Source organism: Trachurus trachurus (genome assembly GCF_905171665.1).
Source record: "Trachurus trachurus genome assembly, chromosome: 24".
Lineage (NCBI taxonomy): Eukaryota > Metazoa > Chordata > Actinopteri > Carangiformes > Carangidae > Trachurus > Trachurus trachurus.
Window position 1 is genome coordinate 10,091,393 of NC_139910.1, and position 12,107 is coordinate 10,103,499.

Here is a 12,107-nt window from a genome sequence, read left to right on the forward strand (position 1 = left end):
CCCCCCTGGAACTCCTAAAGCGTTTTGATGACTCAGAAAGTTCTCCAAACCTATCCTTGGCATGACGGTGAGTAGAAAATTGGGTGAAGTATCCCTTTTAAGAAGAGTTTTAAAAGCAGCTAAGGAATTGACCTGTCTTATTTCAACTGGAAGGCTGCTCCACGGTTTGGGGACTCGGGTCACCCTTCGTCACCAGCCGAGACCTCAGAGTGGCTATTAGAGCTCAACAATCAGTGTTAAAAACAATCCAGCATCTTGTGGCTGTACTTGTTTTCTAGAAGCTTGTCAGTAACTCATGAAATCAATACCTTTTAGGGCTTCACTATCTGTTTGAATGCAGCACTTAAAGCTTTAATCACCGTATTAATAAAAAACTACAGATGACTGAAGACGAGGGCTCCACATTTTCTCATCCGCTACAACAGCAGCTTTCATGCAGCGGTGACTCGTACACAGCCGCGAGCAGCACGATGGATGATCCGCTGCTCCGTATTTGTCTTGTGAGTGTGTCCGTACAGAGTGCAGGTGGCGGCGTGTGCTTTGTGTCCGTATCATGACTCAACCCACCCCCCCCCCCCCCCTCCTCCTCCTCCTCCCCCCCTCGACAGCTCTGAGTGTCTTCTGATGAATTCGCCACAAGAACAGAGGAACTCGGGATTTTCTGGAGGGAATCCATCAGAGCGGTGGCGGCCGGTCTGGATATCTTGTTTGGATTTCAGCGCTGCGGCGTCCTGTCACATATCATCCGCTCAAGTGTTCGAGACGGGAGAGAGCGTTGAAACATTCGAGCGTTCTGGCAGTTTTGGTGCTGATTCAAGGCGAGGCGACCCACAAGTCTTTATTTAGCCGCCAGTGGGTGCGTTGTTCTTATCTTCCTGTGGCCTTTGAGTGCCTCTTTGTAAATAGAGTGGAAGAAATGCCTTTTTTCATATTAGAGAAAAAAGTATTCATCTTTTCTCCATCACTTTATAAAGTACACGGTTGTTAGACTCTCAGATAAACAGCTCAAGTCGGTCTCTTCCTGATCTATAGGCTGCTCCTTTCACACTATCGACGACACTTTTAGCGCCGTGTTGATCGGTATCAGCCTGTTGACTCATCTCCTCGCCTCAGATTAGTACCTGAGGCCCCTCGTATCCGTGTAATGAAGGGCCCAGATGGCGCTCTCAGGCCGATACACGGAGGAACGCGTGACGCTAAAACACAGTCTCGCCTCCCTGTTGTCTTGGTGACAGCTGTTGTTTCTCCTAAACGTTATTTGTTTCCTATGAGGAAGCGATTATTGGGCCCGTGGCTCTAAAAATTGACGTTTTTGTATTGATTGTGTTTAACGATTAAATTAGCTGCGTGGTCGACCCCCTCGGTCCACCGTCACACACACACACGCACACACACCGTTTGTCATAGAACGCGTCACATGGATCACTTTGTGCTCCGTCTAATTGTCACTTAATTTGCTCGTCACTGCTGTCGTGTCGGGTTTGTTGTGTCTCCAGCGGCCGTCCACACCGATATCCAGAGTGAAGAGATCTCAACCAGTTGTTATGATTCACTGGAACTGACAGGCCAGATGTTTACAGATGTTTACAGATGATGACATTTGGATGATGTTTTAGTTATTAACAATATTTAATCACCGTATACCGTATTTACCGGGCCCTTATTGGAGGCAGGCTTTTATTTGGGAGAGGCCTTTATTTCTAATTCCCTCTGTTTTATATCAAAAAATGTTCAAACAAGGAGCGCTTCAGGGACTCATTTCTCAATCAGAGGTGCTCTTTGGAGAGGGATAGGAGATATAAAAACAGAGAAAAACTCCAAGGCACTCTCTTTAAATCAATAAAATGCCTTTATTTGTCTGGCACTGTCACAATGACATGAATGAAAAAAACTGTGACATGTTTCAGCATCAAGCTTTCATCAGGGAGTAATACAGGTTCGACTCCCTGATGAAGGCTTGATGCCAGATAAATAAAGGCATTTTATTGATTTAAAGAGCGCGTCTTGGAGTATTTCTCTGTTTTTATAAGTATATTTGCTCTTATTCTAATATGAAACCTCTTTATTTTTGGTTTTCCTTCCATTTGCTCTGCTTATTGTTTATTTTAACACATTAGTGACCATATGCAACAACAAGCTCAGTGTTCAGGGGCTCATCTTCATCTTCAGCTGGGTGACCCACAGTCCCCAAATGCGCCGTCTCCGTTCGGTCTCCGTTGCACTCACTCCCATTCAAGTCAGTCGGAGCGTTTCCACAGCGTTTGCTGCTTTCCGTCTCTGGTCTGGGCAGTTATAAGAGACCTAATTAACCAGGTCTCTTATAACTGCCAGAAACATCTAATTTCATTTAATTTCCCTTTATATGTTATAGTGGGACAATGTACAATCACAAACATTTTAAAAATAAAATGTAAATGCACCCAATTATAGCCAAAAGGCTCATTTACATTGACAAACTCCCTGCCAGAAGGAGCATGGCAATGTGACCTGGTGGTAAAAGCAACAAATTACAGTAAAAGCAAATACTTGTTATAGGTACAACATTTAAAAACAGAAACATTACACATAACTATAATACCCCCCCATGCCTAATGTTCATATTATGACTAAGAGAAAACAAAGAGACACATAACTAAGAGACTAATTTCTATAACGCCGTAGATAAATGTGTTGAATTGGCGTTTTCACTCTGCTAAACTTTACAGGAGAATATTCCTGTTTATTAGAGGAACCGTTCAGTACAAACTCATATTTCTATTTGACAGAGCAGTCCCCGCTTTTTATTTCATGAAAACCAGCTTCCACCGTTGGCTAATAGCGTCTCACAAACAGCTTAATGGGCCAATTACAGTGGACGTCGATATCAGATGTTGGAATATGATTGATTAGATCCCAGGTAGGAAGCGTTGGAGCTGCAGCTTCTTACCTCCAAACGAGCAGCACGCCAGTAAAACACCAATGCCTAATGAGAAGGAAGGCCTCGAGTGGGTTGGAGCCGCGCTGCTGATATGACTTTGACACAAACACAACAGCCTCGCACAATCACCATTAAAAGTTAAGAGTAAATAGCTTCGGCCCTCTTTATTGTCTCGCCTGGTTTGCTCAGGATTTTAATTGCAATTAGCGCAGACAGTGATTTATCGACGCGTAGTGGGTTTCAGCCCCGTGTCGTGTTAGGCTAATTGGTTTGGTTAAAAAGGCGTGACAGGGAGCACGCTGCAGGCGCCGGCGCTTCTCAGAAAGACGATTGGCTTCACCCTAACGCAACTACACGTTTCCCTGAAGTGTTTTTCTCTTTTTTCCCACTCCTTTGCTAGTTTCATTCCTTCCATCTTCCCTCAATCTTTCCCTCTTCTTTTCTTCTTCCGTTTTCCATCTGGTCCTCCCTCTCAGCGCTGCCAAACAATTATCAGATGGGATTTGTCATGATAGTTATAACACTCGATTGCTCTTCAGCGTCCTGCTCCGTCTCCTTTCTTATCAGGAGAGGATCTGCCACGACAGCCGGTTTAAAAGAAGTAATCATTCACTAATCACTCTACTGGCAAATAGAGGAGGAAGGAGAAGAGAGGGAGAGAGTGTGTGTGTGTGTTAGTGTGTGTATATTCCTCTTCCAGTCACATAAAATGTCAACATTTCACTGCAGGTGTTAGTGGAGACTGAGCAGCGAGGCTGTTGCTCCTTACACGTGCGTCCTGTTTCTGTTCAGCCGGTCTCTGCTGCAAGACACAGAGGAGTCATCAAGAAAGTCCAGAGCGCAGCCTTATACAGCGAGTGTGTGTGTGTGTGTGTGTGTGTTTGTGTGTTTGTGTGTGTATTGAAGGTGTGGCTCGGTCAACAAGGACGGGCGTGTGCATCTCGGATGTTTGTGGTCTGTGTGGCGCTGTCTGCACAGCAACCGGCACGGTAACATGGTCACAAAAAAAACAACAGCGACGACAACAGCAGCACAGGGCACTAATAGGATTATTTATATCTCAGTGCAGATGGACTGTAGGCAGAGCAGAGGTTCGGCCAACGCTGGGAGAATAACAACTTTTAGTTTATATCTGAGGTGGAAATTAGTGAATTCAACCTAAAAAATTACATTAATGCAAAATGTTTCAGCTCAATATGAACTAACACTAGTTCACACAACTGTTTCTAAACTGTAAAATCATTATTATTGTCGTTTATAATAACTAGTCTGTGCACCATTAAGCATCATTAGATACATTATCCATCATTAGTCAGTAAGTTATAATCAGTAATAATGTTTAAATCTCCATTAATAAGCTCGTCTATGTGTTTAATGGTTGTATATTCTTATAAATAATAATAATAAATGATGAATTTCATCAATAACAAGCCACAAATCAATCAATCGAATACAATGACAGATATTTACCAAGTGTAAATAATTAACATTAAGCATTTCGATCCATTTGTGCTGCACTCTTACGAAAGCATGAAATGAAAATCCCAAAAACTGATTGAGTGGAAGATTAAAAGTCAAGATGTTTGTCAAGTTGAACCATTAAACCAGACGTCTTTGTTTATTCACTGCGGCTGTGGGAGTTTCGCTCTGAGTCATGTTTTAGTAATAACCATCAGTTATATTCATGACTCATTTATCATCTGCTGATTAATTCAAGATGGCGAAATGTCAAAAAAAAAAAAAAAGTCACAGCGTTAAAATAGAATGAATAAATATAAATTCTCAGAGGCCACAGAAAAGTCTTCAAATGACTAAAAAATTTGATTGAGCAGCTTTAAAAATCCACCAAAAAATATTTAATTCATAATTTAACAGAAAGAGACGGAAAAGAACTCACTTTGGAACAAATATTTGACGTTTTTACTTGATGAACGTCAGAAATAATAACAATAACATTTCCACTATTTCATAAACCATAAAAATAAATGATTAATTATTTGATAATAAACTTATAACCATGCTGCCTCGCTGTTTAACTGTTGGTGTTGGAGGAGGAGGAGGAGGAGGAGGTGAGGACAGTTACAGTCCTGTCAGTCCATATCTGTCTCCGAGGCGATTGACTCATCCTCCTCTCAGAGGGGGGAGGATGAACAGCGACGGGTCTCGGGACTCGAACTGCGATCAGGTCGCAGAGCAAAAAAGCTGCGTCTGTTCTGTCTGGGTCTGAGGCGTCAGGAGACAGGACTCGACTATGAGTAATATAATAACAACCTGTTTTATCCACCGTGGAATAACTCACAAAGCCACACGACCAAGGATATGACGCAGCTGTTTTTAACTCTGATAACTGATCTATAATCAGTTGCGTTCAATCTATGAGGTCAGAGCCGTTGTTGTTATGACGTCGTTCAACAGGATCTCTGCTGCTCAGGGCAGGAAGAGTCCGGCTCATCATCGCTTACAGGTGAAAACATGAGTTTAGTTTGGGAACGACAGGATGTGTCAACAGCAGCACACGGCATCTGTAGAGAGTTGTCAATACATTGGCTGATTGATTGACTGATATCAGGGTATCCGCGGGGTCTTGAAAAGTATTAAAAGGTGATAAATCAATTTTGGGAAAATTAAGACCCTTAAAAAGTATTAAAAAGTCTTTTCACGACTTTATAAAGTCTTAAATATTGAAGGTATTTTTTCTGAATTAGCTGTCCAAGAGTTTCAGTTGTAAAAAACATTGCGGAAGTGTGTGAATTTAAAAAACAAAGATGAACCGGTTCATGAAAAAGAAAAGAAGATTGTTGTTTTTGGTTTTTTGAGAGTTGAGCAATGTTTTTTTTTATAAACTTTGCCTTTGATTTATTATCGCAGCCTTTTTAAATTCTGTTCTATCATAGTGGTCTATAGTCTTTATCACAAACTAAAACTGTTCAGCTAAAAGTGTCACTGATGTAAATGGTTACAGCTTGAAGCGGCTGTGAGGTATTAAAAAATGTTGAGAAGGTCTTGAAAAAGGTATTAAAATTAACTTCAAGATTCCTGTATATACCCTGGATATTGATGAGCTGTCTCTTCTATCACTGTGAATTAAACACTGAAGTTCTGGATTAAACTTTTCTTTTGCTTTTCTCAGTTTTCTAACATTTTACAGTTGATCCATTCATTCATGATCTGAGTCAGATTGTTCCACAAGTTAGAGGCAGAATCGTTTCCTCCTCATCAAACTGCTTTGGTCTTCAGGAAACGGAAAGACGTTTCGAGCAGTAAACTGATTTTGGACGTTTGTTGCATATTTGTCACTCATCTTTCTCGTTAATTCCCAATGATTTATTATCCACTGACGATGTGATGTGATGAGTAAACCAAACATCTGTCCATCGTTGATCTGTCAGTCACAAGACAGAGAGATGAGAAGGAAATACGTCCAGGCAGATGAATCAACAATTAAAATAACACAGTTTTTGGGAGTGTATATACAGTGTGTATATATATATATATATATATATATATATATATATTTCTATAATTAGTGACGTTGCAGCTCCATGTTGTTTCATGTGTTTCCTGACGCTCCTTCAGTTTGTCAACTTCTGAGCAGCAGCAATAATCAACAGATTAACTGGTAATGACAGTAAATGTCAGTTTACAAAGATTTAAAACAAAGGAACGTTTATCGACTATGTTTTTTTTTCATTTAAGATCATTTAATCAGAAAAAAATCTCATACTATTGTGATTTTAAACATTTCACAGTATCCTGAGTATTGCAGTTATATTTTGTGAAACATTTATCAACTTTTTACAACTGCACATTATGTCCTGAAAGGAAAAAAAACTATTTGATTAAGTTATGAAATATGAAGTTGTATATCATTTTCATTCTTGCAAAGTGTCGAGCAAACAGACTCAACGACTGACACATTCATAAAAACTACTTCCATAATAAACGATCAATACTTGGCGATTGTATATCGATACAGTATTGCGATAAAATGACATTGTGCTGTATTGATTTTTGAGTTGTAACTGAGCAGCGGTGTTTATTCAGCAGAGTGAGAGCTCGTCCTCCGAGGGGATTTAAACCTCTCGTGTGTTTGGACGAGGAGGAATGAAGAGTCCGCTTTGCTCTCTCCTTCATTTTTCATCACTCGCTCATTTACCCCTCCTCTCCCCCTCTCCTCTCCTCTCCTTCTTCTTCCCTCCGTCTCGTGGAGGTTTCGACAGACGTCTCTCTCATCCTCGCTGGCAGCCGTTGCCATGGTTGTGTCAGTGCCTCCGAAACGACCTGGGATGGTATTTCCACGGACGTAGATGGGGGTGACACCGGGGGCGCTGAGGTGTAGGAGGGAGGGAGGGAGGGAGGGAGGCAGTTCACAGGTGTCAGCAGTTCTCTGGGCTGGACGTGGACCGAAGGAGACAGAGGAGGAGGAGGAGGAGGAAGAGGAACAGGAGGAGGAGGAGGAGGAAGAAGAGGAGGATTAGAGTCTGGGCAGATGTTAAACAGAGGAGCAGAGAGAGGAAACAGAGAGAAAAGGAGAGTGAGAGGCCGCAGAGTTTGACTGTTGCCACTTTTCAACTTTATCTTCTTCACTTTGACACAGATTTATTATTTAGATTTTCTTTTTGGTGTGGTGGTAAAAAAACAAAACAAAAGAAAACCCCTCAAAAACCCACAAACAGCACATAAACAAGACAGTCAGAGTCCTAATGAAAATAAAAAAATTTACTTTTTGCAAATTTTTGACTTTTTGGTAGTATTTAATTTTTCTTTTTTTAAAGCATATTTTTGGGCATTTTTGGATAGTATAGTTGAGACAGGAAATGTGGAGGCAGAGAGATGGGGAATGACATGCAGTAAAGGGCTGCCCGATGCGGGATTCAAACCGGGGCCGACTGCAGTGAGGAATAGCCTGCAGTGCTCAACCTACTGCGGTTGGGCGTTGAGAATCGAAAAACGAATGGAACCGGTTCCAACATTTCAATCACATATCGGAATCGTTAAGAAGTTTTAATTTCGATTCCCAAATGGTTCCTCGACCATTTTCATCCATGCTTCGTCTTTTGTTTGCAGTCCGCTGACCGCCGGTAAAACCGCAAGACAAGTGCAAACTTTTCTAACCTCGTATTACAAGCATTGGAGCTAGAATTGTTAAAATTGAGAGGACGTTCAGTGGGTTCAGATGTTTTATAGTAGATCATTGTCACTGCAGCAGTTTTGTGTTTCTGTTCTGATTTTGTGATGAAAACAGTCTCAGATCTGTTTACGATGCTCTCGGCTGTGAATCAGGTTTGAGATCTGGATTTTGATTTCGTGTTTGATTTCTGTTCACCAAATCTCACTCGCTTCTCATCTGGTTGAAAACCAGTGGATCGTACCGATGACAGGCGGCGTGACACCGGCCCCTGAGCCGTCACGTAAAGCTGACGTCCCTCTGGTCTCGTCCTCCTTCTAACCTCCACAATGCCTCTATTCATAAATCATCTTTTCTTTCTCTGGCTGTCTGACAGCAGGGACGACGCCCCCCTGCAGCTCCCTCCTTTTTGACCCCCGTCACTTCCCGTACCGCCGAGCAATCAAGGACAACTGCAGATGGCGCCGGGCGTCGCGGTAGAAAGCCGAGGGCAGAGGAACAAAGGGAGAGTCTGCGGCTGACTGCAGCTCGGCCGTCAGCTCTCCCACTGACCGTCCATCTGTGTGTGGCACGATGACCACAGGCCGCCGTGTTCGCCGCCGCTGCTCCGATTAAAGACGCCAGTGTCGCTGTCACACGATCAAAGCTCAGGGTCACTGAGCTGTGATCCAACAGAATAATACACCAGCGAATCATTTCATACCTCGGTGCCTTTTGTGTGGGACGTTTGATTTCCTGTGAAAACTCCAGGAGGCCAAACAAAACTGCACGACATGAAATAATAAAAAAAAAAGTCATATTGTGGTTTATACTGGCAGGTTATTTCAGCTGGAATCAGGGAAACACAATACAGCTAATCACAATGTGGTTGAAGTGGCAATATGGCAAAGAGCAATAAAATGTGTTGCACAGTTTTGGGCATTGGGAGTGTTGCGTTGCTACAGATGAGGTTAAAGGTTAGTTATATTCATTCAAGACCTAAAGGGTCTCCAATTTTCACCAATTTGATATTTTTTTAAGTGAAAATGAAAAGCAAAAACAACTATTCCTGCTAATGTAAAATAAGTAGTCACCTTAAAGGTTAAAATTGATTTATTATAAAAACAAGACTCTTAAAATTGGTTCTTGAGCTCATTATCCGAGGTCCACATGTCGGCTGTTCAGGAGTTTGGAGACATTGATGACAAAAGAATAGAATTTTTTTTTTTTTCTCCACAATCTGTTTTTTGGTATTGTCAAATAGAACAAATAAACATTACGGTAACATTGGTCAATGAGGTGCAGATAAAGCAACAATGCAAGTGGCAGACAGGATAAAAAACAGTCCAAGACCAGAAAAAAGACACGAGAGGACAAAAACTACAACTAATAAATTTTAGTTACGTCCTTTACTATAAAGAACAAAACCCAAGACGTAGACGAAAGACAACATAGCATGGTAAAGATATCTGAATGATATTAGAATAAAATGAAGTTAAAATAGAAAAAAAATTCTAAAATGCTAAAGAAATGATATGTGTCCAAGCAAATTTCCGTCGGTAGAATTTCATGATAAATTGAACATAATACTCTCATTGAAAACTGGTTTAATTACTGAACGGTGCCATCACTAAACCTATGTATTGTGTCATGTGTCGGCTGTACAGTGTGGGAATAAAGGTTGAATTCAATTTATACAAACTGTCACAACATAACTATTTATCGTACTGACAGAAATTTGCTTGGACACCCTCAGTCTCAGATCTGTCATGTCACAACTTTAATATTACGACTAAAATAATGAGTTACGTGGGAATAACTGGAAACTCCGGCTCTCGAACATTCACAGAAAAGACGCCCGACATCTTCTAAGATTTTCTAAGAAAGCCTCTCCAACATGTCTGTTTTTCTAAACGTTGTGAGTCTTTTATCCGAGCGAAGCCGCTCCACATGTTGTTCTCCCTGCAGACGACATGTAACAGTCTCTCTCTCTCTCTCTCTCTGCAACATCTAAAAATATTCAACCACCCTGTTTATTCCATCCAGAGTGAAGCTGCTGCCGCTCGTCAGCAGAGAAAACCACATCTACAAAATGATGCTCGTCCTGTGAGTGGTGCTTCACACCTGACACAGCGTCCCCACCGAGCTGCTGCTGCTGCTGTTTTGACTGAGTTTTTACTGCAGTTTTTTGTATTTGCTCCTCAGCTCCCATTTCCTCTGTTTTTAAAATAAATAAATAATTATAATAAAAGCAGCAGCTGCAACCGGTCGTGACAGAGTGAGAGCAGGTCCAAGCTTCACCTGTCGCTCTGCTGCTCGGCCTCTTCATCGTGTGTCCGTGCTGCTTTAAACCTCATTGACACTTTACACTAAAGCTATTGACCGGCCTCCAGAGAAACACTGTCAGTTCTGTGTGTGTGTGTGTGTAGTTAACTAAGAGCCGTGTTGAGCAGCACTGACGTGTAAAACTCTGTTTCTGTGTCGTCCTCAGGAGATTCCTTCAGTCAATTCCGCTTTTCGGAGGAGAAAGACTGGGAGATGGACTCATTTACAGCCGCTCAGGTAAATCCATACTCCACCCCCAATCTGCACTCGATTCCCTCTTTCCTGCATTTAACCCACTTCTCCTCGAGCAGGCTCAACATCTGGGTTAAAAACTTGAATATACAAATACCTTAAATACCTATAATACAATATGAATACATTTCGAGGGTGTTGATGGTGGGATGCAAAAAGGCTTTGACCAGAAAGTGGCTTAAGAAAGACAAAACCAACAATAAACGAGTGGACTGATATAGTTTATAATATATATTGTACATGATGGAGAGAATAACATTCAAACTAAGGAACCAAACTGATATTTTTGAGGAAACTGGTCAAAACGTTTCAACTAATTTGTATAAATGGCAAAAGTAAGGTCAAACCCTTTAATAGAAAATAATTCTCCCTATTTCCAACAGCAGACTCTTTATGTTTCTATGTATGATGGACTTCTTTGCTGTCTTACCTCATGTCCAAATCCTCCCCATGTCATGTCGCATGTCTTGTTCCCAGTTGGTTCATGTCCAAAGGGAAATTTAAAAAAAGGTATATCTAAAAAATTTAAAAAATGCAGGAGGCAGAAGGAGCTGAAAGTGAAGTGTGTGATTGTCGTTCAGTTAAGTAAAACACACAAATATTCACACACGTTTTGCAGTGATGCCTTAATAAGAATGGTTCAAACTCTTGTGACAAATACAGACTGGAGGTTCATCACTTTACTGTTTAGCAATACATAACTTTTATTATTCAAAATGGCTTCAGTGCAGCAAAATGTACTGCAGTGGAAAATGTAAATAAGAAAAAAAAAGAGGGAATACACACACTGTCTTTTCACTACAGAGTTGTGTGGGTCAAACCAATGTGAGGACGTCAATTCTTTCTCTAAATAAAAGTAAATCCATATATTTTTCAGTTCACCTGCAAAGTTTGAAGACACAACGAAAGAGTTCACATTATCGGTCGACACAAACTCAAAATCGGCCCATTTGATAATTTTCTGGCCTTTGTCAGTTCTTCACTTTGCGACTGATGTGGTGTTGAGTAGATTTGATGGAGCGTTTTGAGGTGATGGCGTCTGATGACTTTAATAAACCTCTGGCTTTGATCTCAGCAGCAGCAGCTGTGAAACATCACAAACACAGTGAAGTAGCTGCACGAGCTCCATCCTCCACATGACTCACTCTGTTTGTAGAAGAACAAAACGCAGGATGCGAAGACGCTGATGAGGCCACCGAGGTTTTCACCGCTCGTCTGAGTCTGTGGATACAAACACAGGCAGATTATAGATCACACAGTATATTATATTATATAAGTCGTCCTGACCTGCTGCTGTTTCTTTGTGTGCAGTCAGAGCCGTGTTGTTGTGTTGTTGAAGCACAGACGACGAGCACCGACCTGCTTTAGGTGGAGACTGTCAGAAACATGTGAACTCTTCAGTCGTGATCTTCAAACACATTTTCACACCCTGAGATTGAAAAATTCTCCAGATGCTTTTCATTCATCTTGTTGTCCTTTTTATCTTTTTTTTTTCGTCAAACAAGA

At 41.3% G+C, this 12,107-nt stretch overlaps 1 protein-coding gene across 1 annotated transcript in view; it reads left to right on the plus strand.

The window, feature by feature from the left end:
- aven (apoptosis, caspase activation inhibitor) overlaps positions 1 to 12,107 on the plus strand; it is a 37,156-nt gene that overhangs the window by 22,274 nt on the left and 2,775 nt on the right. The window contains exon 3 of the mRNA XM_084001278.1: positions 10,516 to 10,586. Within this exon, the coding sequence (XP_083857404.1) occupies positions 10,516 to 10,586 (71 nt within the window). The remainder of the gene's footprint in view (positions 1 to 10,515; positions 10,587 to 12,107) is intronic.